General features: G+C 43.4%; 2 protein-coding genes across 5 annotated transcripts in view; one reads left to right on the top strand and one right to left on the bottom strand.

The window, feature by feature from the left end:
• LOC133142022 (netrin receptor UNC5C-like) overlaps positions 1-27,500 on the top strand; it is a 239,020-nt gene that overhangs the window by 80,774 nt on the left and 130,746 nt on the right. The window lies entirely within an intron of this gene.
• The window catches only part of LOC133142024 (uncharacterized), a 16,138-nt gene continuing 641 nt past the window's right edge, over positions 12,004-27,500 (bottom strand). Inside the window, exons 2-12 of one of the 2 annotated variants that reach the window (XM_061262942.1) lie at positions 26,991-27,017; positions 25,734-26,015; positions 25,174-25,449; positions 24,719-24,814; positions 21,376-23,485; positions 20,893-21,317; positions 16,664-16,936; positions 15,409-15,690; positions 14,618-14,893; positions 13,516-13,611; positions 12,004-12,451 (exon numbers count right to left, since the gene is read on the bottom strand). In XM_061262942.1, coding sequence (XP_061118926.1) covers positions 12,387-12,451; positions 13,516-13,611; positions 14,618-14,893; positions 15,409-15,690; positions 16,664-16,936; positions 20,893-20,944 — 1,044 coding nt within the window. In that variant the 5' untranslated portion in view covers positions 20,945-21,317; positions 21,376-23,485; positions 24,719-24,814; ... (1 more) ...; positions 25,734-26,015; positions 26,991-27,017 and the 3' untranslated portion in view covers positions 12,004-12,386. Of the gene's footprint in view, positions 12,452-13,515; positions 13,612-14,617; positions 14,894-15,408; positions 15,691-16,663; positions 16,937-19,115; positions 19,311-20,892; positions 21,318-21,375; positions 23,486-24,718; positions 24,815-25,173; positions 25,450-25,733; positions 26,016-26,990; positions 27,018-27,500 lie in introns of those variants that run through there. The other variant, XM_061262944.1, reaches the window with a different exon arrangement.

Raw genomic sequence — 27,500 nt, 5'->3', positions numbered from 1 at the left:
TCACTGAACCTTGCTGGGTTACATTTACATTTTAAGCATTTGGCAGAAGCTTTTAATCCAAAGTGACTTACAAGTGCCGAGGTTCTTCCACAGGTTATAAGCATCAAATCCATAACTAGGAAAATACACATGAAGGGCTGTTCTAAACAAAAAGACAGTCATTCCAAGTGCAATTTTCCAAACATTTCTTATAATGTTTTATTAAGGGTTAAGGTTATCGGGATATCGGAAGGGGGGTGGGGGTGGGTTCCGTCAACATCTGCACTCATCTTTGACACATTTCCTTCACAAATATCCTTCACAAGCGCCCTTCCGCCAGATCACCTGTGTTTGTGGAAAGAGTGTGTGAGAGAGTGCGAGGCGGAGAGAAAGAGAACGAGAGAGAATTCCAGAGCTCATTAAGAGTTCCTGATTGGCTGAAGGCGACTGTGTTCCCGGAGACATAAATTGGTCTCTGTGGCGATGTGGAACTCGCTGCGTGCTGCGTAATTTGAGCAGAGGGCTTGAGGACCAGACCCCAGTCACTGTACCGTGACCCCGAGGGACTTTGGTGGCCAATCTGCCCCCTTAGATGTGAAGGGAAGGCAGCCTGCAGCCTGGTGGATGAGGTACATGACTGGGACCTGGAAGGTTGGTGTAGCCACATTAATATCAGTGCAGCTGTTGGGCCCTTGAGGGGGGGGGGGGGACTGCCCAAATAATTTCATATTTTATTAATTATTTCCTCCCATTTATTTTAGGATCTTCTCAGCTAGGAGTGGGAGATCAGGGAAGAGAAGAGAGGGAGTGTTGGAGTTTGGGGCGGGACATGGTTTGTTCTTCAGAAACTGTGAAACTGTGATGTGACGTATACAGAGTGAAACACGTCTCTGTGATGTGACGTATACAGAGTGAAACACTGTGATGTGACGTATACAGAGTGAAACTCTGTGATGTGACGTATACAGAGTGAAACACTGTGATGTGACGTATACAGAGTGAAACACTGTGATGTGACGTATACAGAGTGAAACACGTCTCTGTGATGTGACGTATACAGAGTGAAACACGTCTCTGTGATGTGACGTATACAGAGAGAAACACTGTGATGTGACGTATACAGAGTGAAACACTGTGATGTGACGTATACAGAGTGAAACACTGTGATGTGACGTATACACGCGTGAAACACTGTGATGTGACGTATACAGAGTGAAACACTGTGATGTGAGGTATACACGCGTGAAACACTGTGATGTGACGTATACAGAGTGAAACACTGTGATGTGACGTATACACGAGAGAAACACTGTGATGTGACGTATACAGAGGGAAACAGTGTGATGTGACGTATACAGAGTGAAACACTGTGATGTGACGTATACAGAGTGAAACACGTCTTTCTGTGATGTGACGTATACAGAGGGAAACACTGTGATGTGACGTATACACGGGTGAAACACTGTGATGTGACGTATACACGCGTGAAACACTGTGATGTGACGTATACACGAGAGAAACACTGTGATGTGACGTATACAGAGTGAAACACTGTGATGTGACGTAAACACGCGTGAAACACTGTGATGTGACGTATACAGAGTGAAACACGTCTTTCTGTGATGTGACGTATACACGCGTGAAACACTGTGATGTGACGTATACAGAGTGAAACACTGTGATGTGACGTATACAGAGTGAAACACTGTGATGTGACGTATACAGAGTGAAACACTGTGATGTGACGTATACAGAGTGAAACACTGTGATGTGACGTATACAGAGTGAAACACTGTGATGTGACGTATACAGAGTGAAACACTGTGATGTGACGTATACAGAGTGAAACACTGTGATGTGACGTATACAGAGTGAAACACTGTGATGTGACGTATACAGAGTGAAACACTGTGATGTGACGTATACAGAGTGAAACACTGTGATGTGACGTATACAGAGTGAAACACTGTGATGGGACGTATACAGAGTGAAACACTGTGATGTGACGTATACAGAGTGAAACACTGTGATGTGACGTATACAGAGTGAAACACTGTGATGTGACGTATACAGAGTGAAACACTGTGATGTGACGTATACAGAGTGAAACACTGTGATGTGACGTATACAGAGTGAAACACTGTGATGTGACGTATACAGAGTGAAACACTGTGATGTGACGTATACAGAGTGAAACACGTCTCTGTGATGTGACGTATACAGAGTGAAACACTGTGATGTGACGTATACAGAGTGAAACACTGTGATGTGACGTATACACGCGTGAAACACGTCTCTGTGATGTGACGTATACAGAGTGAAACACGTCTCTGTGATGTGACGTATACAGAGTGAAACACGTCTCTGTGATGTGACGTATACAGAGTGAAACACTGTGATGTGACGTATACAGAGTGAAACACGTCTCTGTGATGTGACGTATACAGAGTGAAACACGTCTCTGTGATGTGACGTATACAGAGTGAAACACTGTGATGTGACGTATACACGCGTGAAACACTGTGATGTGACGTATACAGAGTGAAACACTGTGATGTGACGTATACAGAGTGAAACACTGTGATGTGACGTATACAGAGTGAAACACTGTGATGTGACGTATACAGAGTGAAACACTGTGATGTGACGTATACAGAGTGAAACACTGTGATGTGACGTATACAGAGTGAAACACGTCTTTCTGTGATGTGACGTATACAGAGTGAAACACTGTGATGTGACGTATACAGAGTGAAACACTGTGATGTGACGTATACAGAGTGAAACACTCTGATGTGACGTATACAGAGTGAAACACGTCTCTGTGATGTGACGTATACAGAGTGAAACACTGTGATGTGACGTATACAGAGTGAAACACTGTGATGTGATGTGACGTATACAGACTGAAACACTGTGATGTGACGTATACAGACTGAAACACTGTGATGTGACGTATACACACGTGAAACACTGTGATGTGACGTATACAGAGTGAAACACTGTGATGTGACGTATACAGAGTGAAACACTGTGATGTGACGTATACAGAGTGAAACACTGTGATGTGACGTATACAGAGTGAAACACTGTGATGTGACGTATACAGAGTGAAACACTGTGATGTGACGTAAACACCCGTGAAACACGTCTCTGTGATGTGACGTATACAGAGTGAAACACATCTTTCTGTGATGTGACGTATACACGCGTGAAACACTGTGATGTGACGTATACAGAGTGAAACACGTCTCTGTGATGTGACGTATACAGAGTGAAACACTGTGATGTGACGTATACAGAGTGAAACACGTCTCTGTGATGTGACGTATACAGAGTGAAACACATCTTTCTGTGATGTGACGTATACACGCGTGAAACACTGTGATGTGACGTATACAGAGTGAAACACGTCTCTGTGATGTGACGTATACAGAGTGAAACACTGTGATGTGACGTATACAGAGTGAAACACTGTGATGTGACGTATACAGAGTGAAACACTGTGATGTGACGTATACAGAGTGAAACACTGTGATGTGACGTATACAGAGTGAAACACTGTGATGTGACGTATACAGAGTGAAACACGTCTTTCTGTGATGTGACGTATACAGAGTGAAACACTGTGATGTGACGTATACAGAGTGAAACACTGTGATGTGACGTAAACACGCGTGAAACACTGTGATGTGACGTATACAGAGTGAAACACGTCTTTCTGTGATGTGACGTATACACGCGTGAAACACTGTGATGTGACGTATACAGAGTGAAACACTGTGATGTGACGTATACAGAGTGAAACACTGTGATGTGACGTATACAGAGTGAAACACTGTGATGTGACGTATACAGAGTGAAACACTGTGATGTGACGTATACAGAGTGAAACACTGTGATGTGACGTATACAGAGTGAAACACTGTGATGTGACGTATACAGAGTGAAACACTGTGATGTGACGTATACAGAGTGAAACACTGTGATGTGACGTATACAGAGTGAAACACTGTGATGTGACGTAAACACCCGTGAAACACGTCTCTGTGATGTGACGTATACAGAGTGAAACACATCTTTCTGTGATGTGACGTATACACGCGTGAAACACTGTGATGTGACGTATACAGAGTGAAACACGTCTCTGTGATGTGACGTATACAGAGTGAAACACTGTGATGTGACGTATACAGAGTGAAACACGTCTCTGTGATGTGACGTATACAGAGTGAAACACATCTTTCTGTGATGTGACGTATACACGCGTGAAACACTGTGATGTGACGTATACAGAGTGAAACACTGTGATGTGACGTATACAGAGTGAAACACTGTGATGTGACGTATACAGAGTGAAACACGTCTTTCTGTGATGTGACGTATACAGAGTGAAACACTGTGATGTGACGTATACAGAGTGAAACACTGTGATGTGACGTATACAGAGTGAAACACTGTGATGTGACGTATACACGCGTGAAACACTGTGATGTGACGTATACAGAGTGAAACACTGTGATGTGACGTATACAGAGTGAAACACTGTGATGTGACGTATACAGAGTGAAACACTGTGATGTGATGTATACAGAGTGAAACACTGTGATGTGACGTATACAGAGTGAAACACTGTGATGTGACGTATACAGAGTGAAACACTGTGATGTGACGTATACAGAGTGAAACACTGTGATGTGACGTATACAGAGTGAAACACGTCTCTGTGATGTGACGTATACAGAGTGAAACACTGTGATGTGACGTCTACAGAGTGAAACACTGTGATGTGACGTATACAGAGTGAAACACTGTGATGTGACGTATGCACGCGTGAAACACGTCTTTCGGGGGGAATTTCTGAAGGAGTGGATTTGACTGGAGTTAAATGAGGAGGGGGGAAGAATGCGTGCCACTGTGTGAAGTGGATAATGATTGGAGGAGAACAGAAAATTGATTGACGTTTGATCGATGTACACGCCCACTGGTACACAATGATGTAAAATCTCAAGTGAAATCGTTTTGTTGTGAAAATACACAAAAGAAAAAGTATTAAAATTGCATTAATTTTATGGAATGTATACTTTGAGACTTTGAGTTTGTCCGATTATGAAGGATTGACTAAATTGAGGAAATATTAAATTTTGATTTCAGCTTGTCCTTAATGCCTAGTCGGCCTCCCCTATCCCACAATCCCACCTGGACTGCGAATGAGAAAATAATGGACAGAGAATCCATAATGAGCACTGGATTTACTGTGATGTAGAGAGACTAAAAGGTCAATAGAGTCACAATCAATGTGACGTTAATGACTAATTTACGAGATGGCTTATGTAAAACAGGTCATTAGCCAGACACTTGGAAGACAGCCCTTCTTCTTCTCCCGCTGTAAGAACACACACACAGCCTGTTGCCTTGTCGAGGACATGCATGCGTAGGTCACACCTTTTTTTCGGTGGCAGAATGGGAAATTAAACAGCACCCATAAAAATGTATTTTTATGCAATATCAACCCAATAAATAACCAGGATATATAACCAATAATATATCCTGTTGGAAATTTCTGTTAGAAATTTACAAATGAGTAATGTCCTAGAGCACTGTTATCTTCGTAACATAACATAATATAACATAATGATAAGGCCATTCAGCTCAGCAATACTCGCCTTTTCCTACCCCCAAGTGTACCTACTAAGTTTGCCTAAAAGCTAAATAGTATCTAGCGCTGTATCAAGCCTGGATTTGAAGACCCCCCCACTGCTTCTTCCTCCACTACATGTCCTGGTAAGCTGTTCCACGCAGTGACTACTCTCTGTGTGTAAAAAACACTTCTGTCTTATTCTGTTGTTGTGCAATGCAAACCTTACCTAGGCTGGTATTGGTAAAACATCTCCGTGTGGGAGTGCTCGCTGTGTCTTGGACCAGGTCCCCGTCGCTGTCCTAGTCTCATCCGTTATGAGTTAAAGGTTAAAGGTTAAAGGTTAAAGTCGCCCCAGATCAGCACTGTACAGCACAGCCTGTAGCGCAGTGGTTAAGGTGAATGACTGGGACACACAAGGTCGGTGGTTCTAATCCCTGTGTAGCCACAATAAGATCCGCACAGCCTTTGGGCCCTTGAGCAAGTGTAACAGGTGAGAAATTGCCTGAGTCCGAGGTGGGATTTGAACCCTGGCCTCTCACTTGTCCAAATTATTTGTTGAACGAACGCATTACCAGTCAGCTAAAGACGAACTCGCCTCAAGCCAAGGGCAACAACGTTCTTTTGAATTTGAGGGTTACGTCACCGGGGAGTGTTGTCGCGATAACCTGCTACCAGCCTTCGCTTTCACTGCACCATCCGTGCTTACTAGCGAACTAGCTGAGCTAACCATGCTACACTAGGCCCTTAACCCTGCATTGATCCAGGGGAGGATTGTCTCCTGCTTAGTCTAATCAACTGTATGTCACTCTGGATAAGAGCATCTGCCAAATGCCAATAATGTCATGTAATGTATACCTCACTTGCACAGACCTGAGGAAGATCCAAACGGATTGAAACATCATCACGGGTGCTTATCACCAATAAAGTGGGTTTTTTTTGTTTGTTTTTTACTGCGCTCTGCAATTTATCTCAGCCTAGTACATCTCTAGAATGTGCACATGATTGTTTATTCAATGCAGTCCTTAAGTATTTGGACAGTGGTAAAATCTCAGTCCAGCAGCGCACTGGACTTGAAATGAAACGATGATGATGAGGTCAGAGTGCAGACTGTCAGCTTTAATTTGAGGCTAGAACATTCCTCCTTCTGTCTGCACTACATTTCAGAGCGTTAACAGGGCGGCTGAGTGTGGCCGGACAAGGCGAAGCCGACCAGATCGATGTTTCACAGAGTCACTCTCGCCGGTAACATCCCCCACCTCGTCTGATAAGAGCCGTGGGAGAGTCCAAAAGCACTCATTAAATAGTGAATTTCGTTTTTACCTATTTATTTATTCTATCCAGAGCGAGGCAGTTTAATTTACTCTCGGCGTCCGGTACCGTGGGTCCGGTACCGTGGGTCTGTGGATGTTCTGGCTGGGGAGTTATTGTATGAACCGCTCAGTAAGGGTAATGTTCCCCTCTGCATTCTTAATTAGGGGATAAATGAAGTGTTGGGTTGTGTCGGGATTCCTTGAGGATGAAACATGAGCGTGGTATCAGTCTGTTGCAGGGGGGGTCAGGGGATCCTTAATGCAGAGAGTCAATATGTATCTACTGCAGAGCGTGTTCATTAATGTGTGTGTGTGTGTGTGTGTGTGTGTGTGTGTATGAGTGTGTCTGTGCATATGTGTGTTTGTCTGTGTGTGTGTGTGTGTGTGTGTTGGTGTGTGTGTGTATGTGTGTGTATGTGTCTGTGTGTGTGTGTGTGTGTGTGTGTGTGTATGAGTGTGTCTGTGCATCTGTGTGTTTGTCTGTGTGTGTGTGTGTTGGTGTGTGTGTGTGTATGTAAGTGTGTGTATGTGTGTGCCTGTGTGTGTGTTTGTGTGTATGCGTGTGTGTGTGTGTATGTGTATGTGTGTGTCTATGTGTGCCTGTATGTGTGTGTCTGTGTGTGTGAGTGTGTGTGTGTGTGTGTGTGCGTGCGTGTGTGTGTTTGAGTGTGTGTGTGTGTGTGTGTGTGCGTGCGTGCATGTGTGTGAGTGTGTGTGTGTGTGTGTGTGTCTGTAAGAAAGCTTGAGAGTGGGACACAGGGAGGTAGGTAGAGAGAGTGAGAGAGAGAGGAAGGGAGAGAGAGAACAGAAATACACTCTCCTCTACAGCTTATGAGGTCACATGACAGATGGCTCTGGGTGAGAGGGATAGAGGGAGAGAGAGAGAGATAGAGAAAAAGAGAGAGAGAGAGAGAGATGAAGATATCTGAAAATATCTCCTCTGCAGCATGAGCGGTCATATGACAGATGCCTCTAAATAGAGAGGTGGTACATTGTCAGGGTGTGGGACAGAGGAACCAAGCGTGAACAATGGCAGGCTTTCATATAGCACTAGTGAAATCCAAAATGGAGGCAGGGTACAGAAACCAGGCATTTTGATGGCTACTAATACAGTATTCGATGAGCTAGGCCTACCTCTCATTGGAATTGCATTGTAGGCCTTCATTGTTCATTGTCAATGTACTCTCGGAGGAAAGGGTTCCAAAAGGCTTCTCTGTGTTTCCATAGAGGAACCTTATCTAGCTTAAGGGTTCTTTGTTTGGAAAAATAGTTTCACACTTTTAACACCAACTATAGACGTTTCAATAAGGAACTGAAAAGGGGTGACATGGGGCGACATGGCTCAGGCAGTAAGAGCAGTCATCTCATTGGCTCAGGCAGTAAAAGCAGTTGTCTGGCAGTTGGAGGGTTGCCGGTTCGATCCCCCGCCCGGGCTGTGTCTAAGTGTCCCTGAGCAAGACACCTAACCCCCAAATGCTCCTGACGAGCTGGTCGGTGCCTTGCATGGCAGCCAATTGCCGTCGGTGTGTGAGTGTGTGTATGAATGGGTGAATGGAGAAGCATCAATTGTACAGCGCTTTGGATTAAGGCGCTACATAAATGCCAACCAAAAGGGTTCCCCTAAGAAGACAAACCAAAGAATCATTCTTTCTGGGTGCGTGTGTGAACTCTAGCCAGCGGCTGACTGGGGACTGCAGCCGGAGATGACCGATATGTGCCGGCTATGTTTCACTCATTTTTCACCAATATAACTTATAACCGCTCTACATGCCTGCTTTGCTATTTATGGATTTTCTGCTTTTTTTTTTTTTGTGTTGAGGAATGTATGCATTTGTAAAGCGCTTTGGATTAAAATCTTCTGCTTAAGTGACTGAAATATACGTGTTGAAATTGTACGTGATTAAAAAAAAAAAAAAAAAAAAAACTAAACAATGTGAGTGAGACGTATTGGCTGTGGCCAAGGTTATCCGGTCTGCTATAAAGCTGTCTGTGTTCCTGTGCGCAGATCTCTGCATCTGCCCATTACGCACCTCATCACCTCCCCCCAGAGTGCACACACACCTTCCCTTTGTCCTCACCGGAGAGGAGGAGAGGAGGGAGGAGAGGTGGAGAGAGGAGAGGTAGAGAGGTAGAGAGAGGAGAGGAGGAGAGAGGAGAGGTGGGAGGAGAGGAGAGGAGGAGGGAGGAGAGGTGGAGAGAGGAGGGAGGAGAGGTGGGAGGAGAGGAGAGGAGAGGATGAGGGAGGAGAGGTGGAGAGAGGAGGGAGGAGAGGTGGGAGGAGAGGAGAGGAGGAGGGAGGAGAGAGGAGGGAGGGGAGGAGGAGAGGAGGAGAGGAGGAGAGGTGGAGGGAGGAGAGGAGGGAGGAGAGGAGAGGAGAGGTGGGAGGAGAGGAGGAGGAGAGGAGGATAGAGGAGGGGAGGAGAGGATTTATGCTATCGTTCCTGCCCATTCGCTCACGCTTTGGGGGGGGGTTGTGAAGCCTCGGCTGATACGCGGTTGTCCTGGGGATAAATCTGAATCTGAGCACAACGCCGGAGAACAAAGCTTATCTCCCGCTCTCGTGTTCCCACGCGCCCCCCCCCCCCCCCCCCTTATCAGGGGGCGTTGAGAAATCATTTACAGACAGTCTGGATAAGTCCTGCTACCTGCCACGGCTCGACCCCAGTATCTTCCACAACCTGCCGTACGCGCTATTGAAGAGAAAATAAAAAAACCCCACGATAAGAAATCCCTTTCGCCATTTCACGGCCAGAATCCGGTGTTCGGAACTTGATGTTTCTTTATTTTGAGTCATAATCCTCAGACTCCAGTTGACAAATGCAATTTACTACCTTGGCAGTTTCTTGTTTGTTCCGAATTGGATTTTTTTTTTTTGGTCTGGCGCCGTTGCGCAATGGCACTGTGGCACCCGTTCGGCTGTTTCCTCTTCAAACACGCAAGGCACGTGTCTGATGTCACAAAAAAAAACGAAAAAAAAAAAACTGGCTTGTTCATTTTTCGGTTGGAGCTGCCTGCCTGTTTGGGCCTGTATCGGGAGAGATCTACTCTGGGCAAACGCCGTCACAGAGGAGATAAATAAATAAATAATAATTCGTTATTTAGCTGATGCTTTTATCCAAAGAGACTTAGAGTTGATTTGACTAAGCAGGGGACACGCAGGGGTCAAAAGCCTAACAGCTGTGCAGATGTTATATAGATACACCTGGGCTGGGCTTGAATTACCAGCCTCCTGGGTCCTGAACCTTAGCCACAAGGCTACAGGCTGCCCCAGTCATGTACCTTAGCCACAAGGCTACAGGCTGCCCCAGTCATGTACCTTAGCCACTAGGCTACAGGCTGTCCCAGTCATGTACCTTAGCCACTAGGCTACAGGCTGCCCCAGTCATGTACCTTAGCCACTAGGCTACAGGCTGCCCCAGTCATGTGCCTTAGCCACAAGGCTACAGGCTGCCCCAGTCATGTACCTTAGCCACTAGGATACAGGCTGCCCCAGTCATGTACCTTAGCCACTAGGCTACAGGCTGCCCCAGTCATGTGCCTTAGCCACAAGGCTACAGGCTACCCCAGTCATGTACCTTAGCCACTAGGCTACAGGCTGCCCCAGTCATGTACCTTAGCCACTAGGCTACAGGCTGCCCCAGTCATGTACCTTAGCCACAAGGCTACAGGCTGCCCCAGTCATGTACCTTAGCCACAAGGCTACAGGCTGCCCCAGTCATGTACCTTAGCCACAAGGCTACAGGCTGCCCCAGTCATGTACCTTAGCCACTAGGCTACAGGCTGCCCCAGTCATGTACCTTAGCCACAAGGCTACAGGCTGCCCCAGTCATGTACCTTAGCCACTAGGCTACAGGCTGCCCCAGTCATGTACCTTAGCCACAAGGCTACAGGCTGCCCCAGTCATGTACCTTAGCCACAAGGCTACAGGCTGCCCCAGTCATGTACCTTAGCCACAAGGCTACAGGCTGCCCCAGTCATGTACCTTAGCCACAAGGCTACAGGCTGCCCCAGTCATGTACCTTAGCCACTAGGCTACAGGCTGCCCCAGTCATGTACCTTAGCCACTAGGCTACAGGCTGCCCCAGTCATGTACCTTAGCCACAAGGCTACAGACTGCCCCAGTCATGTACCTTAGCCACAAGGCTACAGGCTGCCCCAGTCATGTACCTTAGCCGCTAGGCTACAGGCTGTCCCAGATACTTTAATTTGTCTATCAGGGGGACTCATACACACACACACATACACACACACACAGAAACAAACACACACACACACACACACATACACACACACACACACACACACACACACACACACACAGAAACACACACACACACACAGAAACAAACACACACACACACAGAAACACACACACACACACACATACACAGAAACACACACACACACACACACACACACACACACACAGAAACACACACACACACACACACACGTTGTGCCAAGCAACTCCAGCACAATTAGAGCTCTTCTTCAAGTGCCTCAGCAGAGCTTGCTGCCAAACTGAAATACCGGGGATATAATCTGTCAAAACACAGATCTCACTCAGGCTGAAGATTCTGTGAGGGTTTGTCTTGTTTCTGTGGGCCTATAGCCTGCAGGCTAAGGTGCTTAACTGGGACCTGGTGGCTTAAGCCCCAGTGTGGCCACAATAAAATCAGTGCAGCTGTTGGGCCCTTAACCCCACACTGTTCCTGGGGGGATTGGCCCCTGCTTAGTCTAATCAACTGTAAGTGACTTTGGGTAAAAGTGGCAGTGAAATAACGCTCGAAATAAAAGGTTCTCAATCTGCAGCATATATTTCCATGCATGTGAAAGATCGAAATGACACACTGCTCATATTGAATTGTGTGTCAGTTTCACAGGGAGTGATATAGTTGCCTTCCCTGCTGAAAGTAGCAGCTCAAGCTCAGGTGGTTTAAGGTGGTTTAAGGTGTGCTTTCTTTCTGGTCAACTAGGCTATATACTCAACTAGTTCACCAGTTTGACCACTGGCTTACACTACCAGCTTAATTGTCAGGCGACGGGACAGAAAAACCAAGCGCAACCCAGAAGTCAAGGAAACGGGAGTTTTATTTTGTTGTCCGGACAGTAGTTACAGCGCGGGTAAGCGGAGGGATGGCTGTGGTCGCAAGCAAAGTTTCGTAAAACCAGAAGCTATCCAAAGGAGCAGAAGTATAAAAGTTCCGAAGTTCAACCATGATCATGAAAAGAGTCAATTCATTCACTCAAAAAAAAAAAAAAAAAAGTTTTCGCCCACACTGCAAGTTGCTCAAAATCGCAAACCTTACTGCTGTTTGTAGGGCTGTGGGGGATTAGGTACAGTGGGCTGACTGTGTGGGAGAGGCACGACTGTGGCCATTTTGTGTGTTTATTTTGTATGCTTGCATGTAGATGTTCTGTATTTATGTGCAGAATGGGCTAATCTCTCTCGTGCCTCAGCACACTGTCTCCACAAACTGTGCGGTGTTCTCACTCCCCCTCCTCCTCCTGCCAGGAGAATCTGAAACCAAACAAACACACACAATGTTACGCATTCTTAACCCCCTCAAATAGCCAGAGATTGCTTGCGACAACTAGCTAGTCAATTGCTAGTCTACAATGTAAACATGCCAACAGAAACTAACGTGCAGCCACTCATCAGCTAATCTTTCGTTCAATTAACCGTAAAGCAAGCGAACGTTTCGGATAACCAAGTCGTGATGTAGGCAACAGTGCGTTTTTAGATGACCAAGATTACTTAACTATTTTCTCAGTTTAGTCAATTCTTCATGACCATACGAACACGTCTTAAAGTATACATTCCAAAAAATGTATACAATTGTAATACTGGTGTATTTTCACTCCATCTTCACTGCATCCACGATCTGTCAGTTTGACGTTCCCCTCCAATTAATATAGTTTTCACACATTATGTAACGCCCCCATCCTCGTTGACGTCCCTACACTTCAAAAATTCCCTGAAAGATCCGTTTCACTCGTTTATATGTCATATCGCGGAAGTTACTGCTGCTCTCACTTCCGTCTCATCTTGTCTTTAATGTAAACTGTGGTCTCAGTTTGTCTTTAATGTAACCTGTGGTCTCAGTTTGTCTTTAATGTAACCTGTAGTCTCAGCTTGTCTTTAATGAAACCTGTAGTGCTGCTCTCTGTTTGTCTTTAATGTAATCTGTAGCTAGACATGATAAATGTACTTCTTCTCTGGTAATGTGCTCTACCAGCATCTTCACATTAGTGCTTTTCACCAAATCAGAACTTATGGTTATATATTTTAGGTTTTTATTAATATCTATCCGGTAGTTATGTTGTGATTGTGAATGTTTGATGCAGCTTTCATGGAAAGATTTTCTTATTACGCTTCACATTAAATGTGTGATTAAAAGGGCAGAAACAGAATTAACTAATGAAATGAAACATAAACGTTGTGCACTGCAGAATAATGACAACTGCTCTCAATAATAAAATAAAAAAACTATGTGACAATAGAAACTGCCCAAAGAAAACACCCGCTTTAAAAAATGCCATGGATCTATTGGACGATGAATGATGATTGACTGAGGCGCTGACCTGTGATTGGTCTGTGGGACAGGAAGTGCTCAATGAGAAATCCAATCGCAGCCAAGAGGACCAGAGCACTGAGGATGTGTCGCCATAGCAACCTGTCTGACTCAGAGAAAGAAACAGTTTGGCACAACACAACCCTGATGGAAAACAATTGCTGATGTTAGCTTTTGAAACTGGTTGACCAGTTTGGACCAGCTCACAGCTCAACATGGTTTAGCTGGTTGACCAGTTCAGACCTGCTTCCAATGCGATATGGCTTGACCAGCTCAAGTGATGTTTTGAAACCGCTGGTAGCTGGTTCTCCAGCTCAGACACGCTGCCAACACTAGCTGGTTGACCAGCTCATACCCAGCTAGACCAGCTTCATGACCAGCTTGACCATGCTGGTTGACCAGCTCATACCCAGCTAGACCAGCTTCATGACCAGCTTGACCGTGCTGGTTGACCAGCTCAAACTGAGCTAGACCTGCTTATACAGCAGGGCATACTAAGTCAGATTCTGGAACACCGACAATGTTTCTGTACTTTCCGTCTGGTTGGAGAAGTGTTTCATCAGAAATTGTGAAACCATAAAGTGTGAACTTAAAAAGCGAAGGAACAGTCCTGCGTGTGTCGAGAGGATGTGGTTTGGTGTGGCCCAAGATAGAACACAGCTAGCACTCACATTAATGTTGAGGGTCACGCTGCAAAGAACAAAAATAAGTCTTAAACAAGTATTTTAGTCTCATATTTAGAGTTGAAACCTGTGCAGCTTCTTTTACTAAAGAACCTCACCTACTCTCAGGCCATCGAGGGCCAAAACTATAGCTAGGCGTGTAGTTTTCATCTCATTTATGGGAAATGGTTCCAAAGCATACAACTGAAAGTCAACGGAAGACTTTTGTAAGGTGGAGACATCCAATATAGTCAATGTCAGTGCATAGCATCCAGTTACAATGACAAGAGGAGCAATATAATAAATTCACCGCAGAAACATTGCTGTCTCAAGCTTTTTAAGTTACTATTTGCTTGACAAGTGAAACTCTCACCCCATTGGCAAACCTTGAAATAATTCAAACTTTTGTGTGCTTTATAAGCTGTGGGAGGGAACAGAAGAGTGTGTTACTTGGGTTCGTTGCTGTTTCTCTCTGGGCCTCGGCTCCAACACAGTCGCTCCATTTGGAGAGGGTCCGGTACCGGCAGCAGTAGGCCTGAGAGGGGCCAGGGCGATAGGGGACGGAGAAAGTGACCGCTCGCTCTTCTCCTCCCGCCCGAGTGGCTCTCAGAGGCGTGTCAGTCGCGCTGGAGTACAGGAGGAAATACGCTCCTGTGGTGCCAGCAGGGGCTTTACAATGAACACGTGTCTCATCCTGCTCTGTGGAGACATCAGGCTTCCTCACATCTGGAACACACAAATAATAATACAAGTACAGCATACGGAGAAATGCAGGAAGGGAGAGCTATACTAGGGCTGTGAGGTGCTCAACAGCCAGGAGAGTAAAGTACTAAGGACCCCTTACCCAGACAACTTCACAGATTAGATTAAACTTATTTTCATTGTTTTATTTTAAGTCCAATGTGCTTGAGTACAGAGCCAAACACCAACATTGCATCACTGTCCAACAGACTGCAGTGCGCACACACACACACACACACACATACACACATGGGCGCACACACATACAAACCCTGATCTATTGATCAGGATTGCATATATTATATGTACAATATGTTAATTGACTTTGAACATCTGTTGTCCTTTTAAGACATGACGTATACGAGTGAAACTGATATTTTGGGGGAAGTTTGGGGGAGGATATTGAAATTGATATTGATGGGAGGGAAACAAAAAATTGACAGACATTTGTATCCTATTTTATAATGATCAGGAGACTCGATTATGATATGAAATCTTACCCAGCACAGTTACTGCTGAGGCCAGGCTTAATAGAGATTGTCTTCCGTTGAGACTGTAGAGACATCTGACGGCGATCTCATTGAGCACGCCGTGTTTCCCACGGAGAAGCTCCACTGCAGAGACTGTGAGCTCACAGTCGGGAATTTCGATCGGGAAGCTGTCAGTGTAGACATAGCAGTTGGACGCGGGGGAAGAGTCTGGTCCTCTGCACCTGAGGGTCACTGAGCCCTCTATTGAAATGACCTCAGCACTCAACTGCAACTCTGCCTTTGGTGGTTGACCTGCAAAAATCAGATGAACCATTCAGTGTAAATAATCAATGTAAATAATCAGTGTTAGGAATCCCTTCTATCGCTGGGAAATACTCTCAGTGAGCAATTTATTAGGTAGACCTCTATGCCAGATTGTTAATGCAAATATTTATTCAGCCAGTCGTGTGGAAGAAACTAAATACATGAAAGCGTGCAGATGTGATCCAGAGGTTCCACTGTTGTTCAGACCCAAGTGTCAGAATGGGGAAGAAATGTGATCTCGGTGGCTTTGGCCGTGGAATGATTGTTGGTGCCACACAGGGTGGTTTGAGTATCTCAGAAAGGGCTGATCATCTGCGAGTTCCAGAGAGTGGTGCAAAAACACCCAGTGATCAAAACACTTGGACTTATTTTTTAGACGCATTGGTCTTCTGCTGCTATGGCCTATCCACTTAAAGGTTTGACACGTTGTATGTTCAGAAATGCTCTTCTGCATACCATTGTTGTAATGGATGGTATTTGCGTTACTGGCCCTGATCCTCAGTTTCTACCTGCAGAACTGCTGCTCACTGGATGTTTTTGTTTTTCACACCATTCTCTGCAAACTGCAGAGACTCTTGTGCATGAAAATCCCAAGAAATCAGCAGTTTCTGAGATACTCAAACCATCCTGTCTTGCAGCAACAGTCATTCCATGGGCAAAGTCACGTAGATCACATTTCTTCATGTGTTCTGAATAACAACTGAACCTCTTGACCATATCCGCATGCTTTTATTCATTTATTTGCTGCCGCATGATTGGCTGATTAAATATTTGCATTAACAAGCAGGTGTTTAGGTCTACCTAATAAAGTGATCACTGAGTGTAAATAAATACATAAATAATATATATATATATATATATTAAATTGATTGGATTGATCGGCAAACTGTGTGTTAACCACAGTAGTCGCACTCAGCTTTATTGTGTTGCAGTAGTGCTTGAGATTTGAAGAGCGGCTTACCTACAATGGTGGCCCTGTCGCTGCGAGGAGACTGAGGTTCTTGGTTCACTCTGTAGGCACAGCTCACCGTGCTGCTCTTCCGCAGGCCTCGGACGTTGGTGAACATGCAGACGATCCCTGTGGTCCATGCACTGCTGTATGGCCTCCGCGAGTCTCCGATGTACAAGTCACAGCTGATGTTGGCCGATGTGGGGTTTTCCAGCGTTGTGTAGCAGGCTATGTAATGCATCCCTCTGCTACTGCTCTGCACGTAAATATCTGGCGTCGGTTTTCCTGTGGAGAATTGACACGCATGATACTCACACACAATGTTCAGCACAAATACAAAACATTAAAATGAGAAATCATACAGACACTTTTTAAATAAATAAAAAAATCCGTTACCCAGACCATTAATTAAATACATGCAGATTTGAAATCATGACCAATAAAAACTTTGTATTCCTAAATATTGTTTTTCAGGCCACACAGGCCAAACCATGATCCTCTACCGGAAAGAGTTTCACGCCTGGTGTTTTACCAGCTGGTTTCTCAAGCTGGTAAAAATATAGATGGAAATAATAGTCCTGTGCAAAAGTTTTAGGCAGGTGTGAAAAAAATGCTGTAAAATAAGAATGCTTTCAAAAATTGAAATGTTAATAGTTTATTTTTATCTATTAAAAATGCATGAACAGAAGAAGTGAATGATCAGAAGAAAACTCTCAATCAAATCAATACTTGGTGTGACCACCCTTTGCCTTCAAAACAGCATCAATTATTTTAGGTGTACTTGCACACGGTTTTTGAAGGAACTCGGCAGGTAGGTTGTTCCAAACATCTTGGAGAACTAGCCACAGTTATTCTGTGGATTTAGGCAGCCTCAAATGCTTCTGTCTCTTCATGTATTCTCAGACAGACTCGATGATGTTGAGATCAGGGCTCTGTGGGGGCCATACCATCACTTTCCAGGACTCCTTGTTCTTCTTTACGCTGAAGATAGTTCTTAATAAGATTGGCTGTATGTTTGGGGCTGTTGTCCTGCAGCACAATAATGAGGGGGAAACGAAAACGTGGACTGGATTCACAAAGACACACATGTAATACAAACGGCTCCGGACTAGGGAGTAGACAATTGCACAGAATCAGGAGATGTAGAGATACGGAGAGACAGGTGCAAATACTTTGTTGAAACTGAGCAAGTAATCAGTGATAGAACAGGGAGGCGGCGTTACAGAACAGAATTGAAACTGGAGATGTGTTAGTACGTTACTTACGTGATTTAAATTACAAATACCCAAAACTAGTGAATGTTAGTTTGTTAGTTTGACAAACATATTAGTGAGTTAGTATAATTAGTACTGTACAAATTCTATGTTAGTTTGGATTAGTATATTTGTGCTATCTACAAACACGAAATGGAGAGGAAGCAGGAAGTAAGGAATGCAAGATTGGAAGGAAGGTTGAACCACGGCACTACCGTAAACACCCGAATAGTGGGGCACACAGACAGGGGAGTGACTGGGCTAGTAAACATTCAGACTCAGACATCACAGGGGAAGACGAGTGCAAACTGACTAATGAATATAATCAGAACACCAGACATGAATATGAAAAATAATAAATTACATGAATAATAGTAATTAACAATGATAAACTAACAGACAGAACTCAGGAACATAACAGCAGGCACTCATTCTTGTACCGCTATCCTGCCCTTCGGCAAACAAACTGCCTTCTGTGACAGCCAAATATTTCATTTTGACTCATCAGCCCAGAGAACCTGCTGCGATTTTTCTGCACCCCAGTTCCTGTGTTTTTGCACATAGGTGAGTCGCTTGGCCTTGTTTCCATGTCGGAGGTATGGCTTTTTGGCAGCATTTCTTCTATGAAGACCACTTCTGACCAGACTTGGCCGACCACTGCGTCTACGGTCCTCAGTGTTTCTTTGTGCTTCTTCAACAGAGCTTGGACAGCACATCTGGAAACCCCTGTCTGCCTTGAAATTTGTGCCTGGTAGAGACCTTGCTGATGCAGTGTAACTACCTTGTTTGGCTGTTCCTCACCCAGTTTTAACCCTCCTACACAGCTGTTTCTGTTTCAGTTAACGATTGTGTTTCAACCTACATATTAAATTGATGATTGTTAGCTCCTGTTTGGTATAATTGGTTAATTACACACCTGACTATATGCTAACAAATTCCGTGACTTTGTGCAAGTGTACCTAGAAGAATCGAGGCTGGTTTGAAGTCAAAGGGTGGTCACACCAAATATTGATTTGATTTAGATTTTTTTTCTGTTCACTCACTTTGCATTTTGTTAATTGATAAAAATAAAATATTAACATTTCTATTTTTGAAAGCATTCTTACTTTACAGAATTTTTTCACACCTGCCTAAAACGTTTGCACAGTACTGTACATTTTGTGTAATTGAAGCAAGCTTTCTCCATGCACGTTAATTCCTCTATTACTAACCTTGCGCTTCTGCGTATCCAGCGAGACCTGTGATGAGCCCAGAACAGTGATGTCAGTACAAATTCATCAGGACATGCAGATTTCTCCATTTCTTCAGTTTTAGATTCATGTCAATTATTTTGTCACACCCAGAAAATATGAATTGTTTTCAGAATGTCTTGTCATGGAATTCCCGATCAGCTGAAATGTACCTTCATACTATGAAAAAAAATCAGTTAACCTTTCTCATCTTGATACTGTATGATGTTGTCCTGTACAAAATTTGCATGTGTTGTATGGACTTATACATTGTGAAGGTTTCTGATGTGTTGAAATTGATTGTTTTTGCAGAGGATACAAATATCTTTTGTTCTGGAGAGGATTTGCAGCAGGTTTTAGATGTGGTTAAGTATGAAATGTTGAAATGAATGATTTTTATGATTTTTGGAAATCGTAAAATAAATACAACAGTTCATATGGAAATTGATAACACAGAAATCGAAAGAGTATACGAAATCAAGTTTCTTGGTGTTTTAATCGACCACAAGCTGTGCTGGAAACCTCATGTAAAATATCTATGCTCAAAGATTGCTAGAAGTATTGGAATAATAGGTAAAACAAGACACATCCTCAATCAGAAAACTTTACACACCTTGTACTGTGCACTTATTGTACCCTTTCTGTCATACTGTGTTGAAATTTGGGGAAACACTTACAAAAGCACTTTATGCAGGATTGGCACTTTGCAAAAAAGAGTAATGCGGATAGTACACAACACTGAGTATTGTGAGCATACAAATAACCTGTTTTTAAAGTCACACATTCTGAAATTTCCGGAGTTAGTACATTTTAAAACTGCTCAAATCATGTTTAAAGCTTGGAAAGACCTTTTACCAAGAAACGTTCAAAGATTATTCAATAGAAGAGATGACACCTATGATTTAAGAGGGAAACTCAATCTCAAACATCCTACTATCCATACTACTATGAAAAGCATGTGTATTTCAGTTTGTGGGGTTCGAATATGGAACGACTTAGATGAGGAAATAAAAATGTGTAATGACATCACACATTTTAAATTCAAATATAAGCTATATTTAATAGATAAGTATGTGGAACTATAGAGTTGTTCTTAATGTAACATTTTTTCTTTCTACATATATTTACATATATACATTTCTTTATATATGGATTATTTTATTTATATATAACTTTTTTGAAAACTTGATTCATTTTGACTTTTACTACTTTTTCTAATATAAACTTGTCATAGAGGGGGCAGGACAAGATAAGCCTTGGCTTCATCCTGTCCCTTCTCGAACTTATTGTTTTATTTTTTGTTTTATTTTACTTGAATGTTTTTTATCTTAATGTAGTTGGTGATATTACAAATTGTGTTTTTCATTATGTCTTGTTTATGGTTCGAGAAAAATCAAAAATCAAATCAAATCAAATCAAATATAACTGTAGAAAATGTAAGAAATTATTCAATTCATTAATTGTTGCCTCATATTTCTTTGTGGATGATTGTGGTGGCACTTTCCCATACAACTTTCACTTACTGTGCTATAAGTTTCTCATAAGAGACAATAAGAAGTGATTTTTTTCTGTTGCAATTTGTGGCAAATGCGTGGTTTGCATGAAGGAAGGTGGTGAGGTCAGTCCTGTGGCTAACAAACTACCATCGACAGTTTGTTCCAGATTCTTCTAGTCTCGCTAGAAGATTTGACCCCAAACAAAAAAATGGTCATAAAATCTAATACTACGAGGGTTAACAGAAGGTAGAAGGAAGACTCACTGTCTAGCAGAACGACGATGAGCAGGAGCAGAAGAGAGGGACGTGGAGCCATGTTTTACAACCAAAGTCAAAATGACTGTCAGGATGCAGACAGTGGAGCAAGACTGATTTCAGAGGGAATAAGGAAGTGGTAAATGTGTTTCTTCCCCCAGAAACACCATGTCCTGACTCAAGAAAAACATACTATTTCTCAAAAGAGTCATAGAATTTAAACATGCCGATAACCTATTAAAGTTCACTTTGGGTTTGATAAATCGATTGCGCTGAAGATGATTTGTGATGATTTGAAATCCGATTCACCACCAGTGAACTGAGCTAAAGTTTCCCTGTTCTATACCATGGTCAATGCTGTCTTTTGCTCTCAATTTTCAACCAACGAGCAACAAAAAATATTACCTACTCTATCTTTAAATGATCTTGATTGCCTTGACTTTGGTGCTGTCAGGATTTTCTCAGCGGTGGACTAATGCTGGATAAGTGAACAGTATAGAATAGTGAATAGAAACTGTAGTATTAGGTTGGTGAGACCGGTTTGATTTTCTCGATTTTAGCTGTTGGGTTCTGAAATTATCCACAATGTTTTAAGGAATTTATACATCATGGAAGGTTTCTTTCCAGTGAATGGTTAAGAGTTCTGACATCGATATGGGGATGTTCTCTACAGAAATATGAAGTCAATAACAGCAAGGAGGTCCTGGGTTCGAATTAAGATAATGGATGGATGGATGGATGGAGAGTTAATCCCACCCCTTCTAATATCTCCCCTGTGACTGATTATTTTAATGTCTTATTTTAAACTAGTAAGTAAGTAAGGACATTTTTATCTATAAAAATGTATTTCAAAACATGGAGTTTAACTAAATGAATAATATTCATCCATCCATTATCTGAACCCGCTTATCCTGAACAGGGTCGCAGGGGAGCTGTTGCCTATCCCAGCACACATTGGGCTAAAGGCAGGAATACACCCTGGACAGGTCGCCAGTCCATCGCCAGTCCATCGGTACCATTTCACTCACTTGACTGCAAAAAAACCCCAAAAATAAGTCAGTCTCAACAACCAGGTCGGCTGGTTGCCGGGTGGGTGGGGAGGAAAGGGTCGCTTGGCAACTGGGAACTGCTGGCCACCATGGCACCTGTCCTGTGCTAATGTCCCAGCACTCCTTAACATTTTATTTATAACTGCAGTTTGCTCAAAATGGCAAGCCTTCCTGGTGTTTGTAGGGCTGTGGGGGATTAGGTGCAGCGGGCTGGCTGTGTGGGAGAGGCAAGGCTGCGGCCATTTTGTAGGGTTGTTCTGGTTTTGTAGTTTGTCGTGTGTACGTGAGAGAGTTTGTGGGTCTGTTGTCGCACTGTAGGGGAATGGAGACCGTGTATAAAACGAGGACATTTCATTGCAGCGTGGAAGCTGGAGAGTCATAGGGGCGCAACGTTGTACTGCCATGGGGACATGTTAGAGTGGCGCGCTTGTTTATGGGTGGACGCTGTGCGGCTATTTCAGGGCTGTGTTTGCCCTGTGGAGCTCCTCTGATGGTTTATGATCGTGGATCAGTTTGAGGACTGAGGTAGCCATGGCTGATTCTGTGAGTGTTTTGTGAGTGTTTGGAGGGCTACTTATCCACCATTATGGTTCTCTGCTCGAGCCTCTGCTTGAGCCAAAATGGCTGCCATCAGATTCCCATTCGTTACAGGAAGGAGAAGTGTCATATTTTAGCTTTAGGTTTTTTTCTCTCAGTGTGTCTCAGCTTGAACATCAATGTGTTTCATTGATTTGACTTGAGAGATGCACACCACAGTGGTTTCAACCTGAAAATGATGTTTGGAAACAAGTGCACCAAAAAAACCTGCTTCAATTTTTTTTAGGTTGTAAAATATTTTGCAAATTGTCATGGAAAATAATCTTGTCTTCACAGTTTTTTCCTGCACAAATAAATGTAGGTGTGATTTGGACTTGAAGTGTAGTGTATTTGGACAGTGTAGTATTGTGGTAAAAAATAAACATGGCAGCATAGTGGTATGATCTTACCATTCACCAGAATCATGCACAGCCTTACTTCAATATTATCAAAATGCTCAATCATTTTCACACTATTGACGATTGTTTTGGTCTAGCTGAGGTGTGAGTAATTATCACAACAATGTTGTAGCTCTAGTAAGTAATATTATTGCTGCTAAAGTACTACTAGCATCATTCTGAAGCAACACATGCATTATATACAGTAAACATCCAAGTAAAACATATCACAAATACAAATAATCGCAGTTTGTTACAGATTAAACAGGTTTATCTAATCTTTTGAGTATATCTCTGAAATAAAAAGTGTCAATTCAGGTATATCATCCTACACTCCAAGGTTGTATGGAGTAACCACATCATAGAGCCATGTCAATGGGACAAGCCATTGCTTTATAATATATAGAAATATCAACAGAGTACCTGGCAGAAATGAAGCCTGAAGTCTACAAATGTATGTTTGCATGTAGATGTTCTGTATTTATGTGCAGAACGGGATAATCTCTCTCGTGCCTCAGCACACTGTCTCCACAAACTGTGTGGTGTTCTCACTCCCCGTCTTCCTCCTGCCAGGAGAATCTGAAACCAAACAAACACACGCAATGTTACGCATTCTTAACCCCCTCAAATAGCCTGAGATTGCTTACGACAACTAGCTAGTCAGTTGCTAGTCTACAATGTACAACATCCCAACAGGAACTAACGTGCAGCCACTCATCAGCTAATCTTTCTTTCAATTAACCGCCCGTAAAGCGAGCGAACGTTTCGGATAACCGAGTCGTGATGTAGGCAACTAGAAAACTAACGACCTGACATCACTAGAAACCAGGGTAAGTTAGGCTACGTTTGCGACTGCGTTAAGTCGGATGCATTACTGCGAGCAAGTTGAAACGTCTTAATTTGGTAATGTTCATTCATGCAACTAGCTAGGGGACACGACTGAAAATAAACATCACGCGAATAATAAACCACAGGGGGGTTGTGCGTTTTTAGATGACCAAGATTACTTAACTATTTTCTCAGTTTAGTCAATTCTTCATGACCATACGAACACGTCTTAAAGTATACATTCCAAAAAATGTATACAATTGTAATACTGGTGTATTTTCACTCCATCTTCACTGCATCCACGATCTGTCAGTTTGACGTTCCCCTCCAATTAATACAGCAGTGAGTGAGTGAGTGAGTGAGTGAGTGAGTGTGTGAGTGAGTGAGTGAGTGAGTGAGTGAGTGAGTGAGTGAGTGAGTGAGTGAGTGAGTGAGTGAGTGAGTGAGTGAGTGAGTGAGTGAGTGAGTGAGTGAGTGAGTGAGTGAGTGAGTGAGTGAGTGAGTGAGTGAGTGTGTGTGTGTGTGAGTGTGTGAGTGAATGGTGATGATTTGGTTGACAACTGTGTCTCACCCACATCTGTCAGGACTCAATTAATCAAACCAAAAAACCCCCACTTCCCTAAATTCCATCTTGTGTCCTTGAGTTGGGCGGGCCCCACTTTCAATGGCCAATAAAAAGCTTGCATTTTTTATATCACAGATAGTTTTTCCACAAGTAATCACATAAAGCTATTTTGGCTCCAACAATATGTCATGTCGCGGAAGTTACTGCTGCTCTCACTTCCGTCTCTGCCTGTCTTTAATGTAACCTGCAGTCTCAACTTGTCTTTAATGTAACCTGCAGTGCATTTTATTATTGACAACTTCTCTCAATAATAAATAAAAAAACTATGTGACAATAGAAACTTCCCAAAGAAAACACCCGCTTTAAAAAAATGGCATGGATCTATTGGACGATGGATGATGATTGACTGAGGCGCTGACCTGTGATTGGTCTGTGGGACAGGAAGTGCTCAATGAGAAATCCAATCGCAGCCAAGAGGACCAGAGCGCTGAGAATGTGTCGCCATAGAAACCTGTCTGACTCAGAGAAAGAAACAGTTTGGCACAAAACAACCCTGATGGAAAAAATTGCTGAAGCTAGCTTTTGAAACTGGTTGACCAGTTTGGACCAGCTCACAGCTCAACATGGTTTAGCTGATTGACTAGTTCCAAGTCTAAATATAAGACACGGTTCCTTTTTTTTTCTGGCTGTGCGCTGGTCTTATAGGTTGAGAATTTATTGTTCATGTGTACTTTCTTAGCTGTGCACTGGTCTTATAGGTTGAGAATTTATTATTCATGTGTACTTTCTTAACTGTGCACTGGTCTTATAAGTTGTGAATGCATTGTGCATGTGTGCTTCATAAGCTGTGGGAGGGAACAGAAGAGTGTGTTACTTGGGTTCGTTGCTGTTTCTCTCTGGGTCTCGGCTCCAACACAGTCGCTCCATTTGGAGAGGGTCCGGTACCGGCAGCAGTAGGCCTGAGAGGGGCCGGGGCGATAGGGGACGGAGAAAGTGACCGCTCGTTCTTCTCCTCCCGCCCGAGTGGCTCTCAGAGGCGTGTCAGTCACGCTGGAGTACAGGAGGAAATACGCTCCTGTGGTGCCAGCAGGGGCTTCACAATGAACACGTGTCTCATCCTGCTCTGTGGAGACATCGGGCTCCCTCAGATCTGGAACACACAAATAATACAAGTACAGCATACGGAGAAATGCAGGAAGGGAGAGCTATACTATTGATCTAGTTGATCAGGATTGCATATATTATATGTATAATATGTTAATTGACTTTGAACATCTGCTGTCCTTTTAAGACATGACGTGTACGAGTGAAACTGATATTTTGGGGGAAGTTTGGGGGAGGATATTGAAAGGGATGTTGATGGGAGGAAATGGAAAATTGACAGACATTTGTATCGTATTTCATAATGATCAGGAGACTAATATGAATTCTTACCCAGCACAATTACTGTTGATTCATTGCTTATTTGAGATGGTCTTCCGTCGAGAGTGTAGAAACATGTAACGGCGATCTCATTGAGCACGCCCTGTTTCCCACGGAGAAGCTGCACTGCAGAGACTGTGAGCTCACAGTCTGAGCTAATGAACGCGTGCCTGTCATTCAGGTAAACGCAGTTGGACGCGGGGGAAGAGTCTGGTCCTCTGCACCTGAGGGTCACTGAGCCCTCTTTTGAAATGACCTCAGCACTGAACTGAAACTCTGCCTTTGGTGATTGACCTGCAAAAATCAGATGAATGATTCAGTGTAAATAATCAGTGTAAAGTGTCAGTGTTAGGAATCCCTTCTATCACTGGGAAATACTCTCAGTGTGCAATTTATTAGGTAGACCTCTATGCCAGATTGTTAATGCAAATATTTATTCAGCCAGTCGTGTGGAAGAAACTAAATACATTAAAGCATGCAGATGTGATCCAGAGGTTCAGCTGTTGTTCAGACCCAAGTGTCAAAATGGGGAAGAAATAAGTGGCTTTGACTAAGTGGCTTTGACCGTGGAATGATTATTGGTGCCACACAGGGTGGTTTGAGTATCTCAGAAAGGGCTGATCTTGTGGGATTTTCACACACAACAGTCTCTCAAGTTCCAGAGAATGGTGCAAAAACACCCAGTGATCAAAACAATGGGCGGCCTGTAGCGTAGTGCTTAAGTTAAATGACTGGTTCCCGCAAGGTCGGTGGTTCGATCCCCGGTCTAGCCACAATAAGATCCGCACAGCCGTTGGGCCCTTGAGCAAGGCCCTTAACCCTGCAGTGCTCCAGTGGAGGATTGTCTCCTGCTTAGTCTAATCAACTGTACGTCGCTCTGGATAAGAGCAAATGCCAAATGCCATTAATGTATTAACATCGAACAGCAGTTTGCGTGCAAAGATGCGTTGTTAATGAGAGAGGTCGTAGGAGACGGGCCATACAACCGTGCTATGCAGAAGAGCATTTCTGAGCGCACAGCTTGTTAAACCTCTGAGTGGATAGGCTACAGCAGCAGAAGACCAATTTGTCTAAAAGGTCAATGGTATGCTCTTCTGCATACCACTGTTATGATGTGTGGTTATGTGCTTTCTGTCACCTTCCCATCAGCTTTGACCAGTCTGGAGTTTTACCAGCTGCTTTCTCAAGCTGGTTAAAATATGGGTGTATATATATTTTGTGTAATTTAAACAAACTTTCTCCATGCACATTAATTCCTGTATTACTAACCTTGAGTTTCTGCGTATCCAGCGAGACCTGTGATGAGCCCAGAACAGTGATGTCAGTACAAATTCATCAGGACATGCAGATTTCTCATTTTCGTCTGGTCTAGATTCATGTCAATTATTTTGTCATAATCAGAATTACAGATTACAGAATGTCCTGTCATGGAATTCCTGATCAGCTGAAATGAACCTTCATACTACAGTATGGTGCAAAAGTCTTAGGCATGTGATGTGATGCTTTGACTTGTGGTAGAACCTATGCACTTGTAAGTCGCTTTGGATTAAAAGCGTCTGCCAAATGACTAAAATGTAAATGTAAATGTAGGCACCTGTATAACGTTCTGCACAGATAAGATTCTCTGAGATAGCCAACGCTGTCCTGCAGTTCTATAAGACAATCAGCAGGGAGGTTGTTCCGAGCATGTTGGAGAACTTGCCGCAGTTCGTCTGCAGACTTTGGTTGGCTCCTTACTTCTGATCTCAGACTGATCAAGTTTTTATGTAAAAAGTAGTC

The sequence above is a fragment of the Conger conger genome, chromosome 12 (assembly GCF_963514075.1).
Source record: "Conger conger chromosome 12, fConCon1.1, whole genome shotgun sequence".
NCBI classification, from domain to species: Eukaryota; Metazoa; Chordata; class Actinopteri; order Anguilliformes; family Congridae; genus Conger; species Conger conger.
Note: the sequence above shows the minus strand (reverse complement) of the source record. Positions and strands in the feature narration are given on the sequence as shown.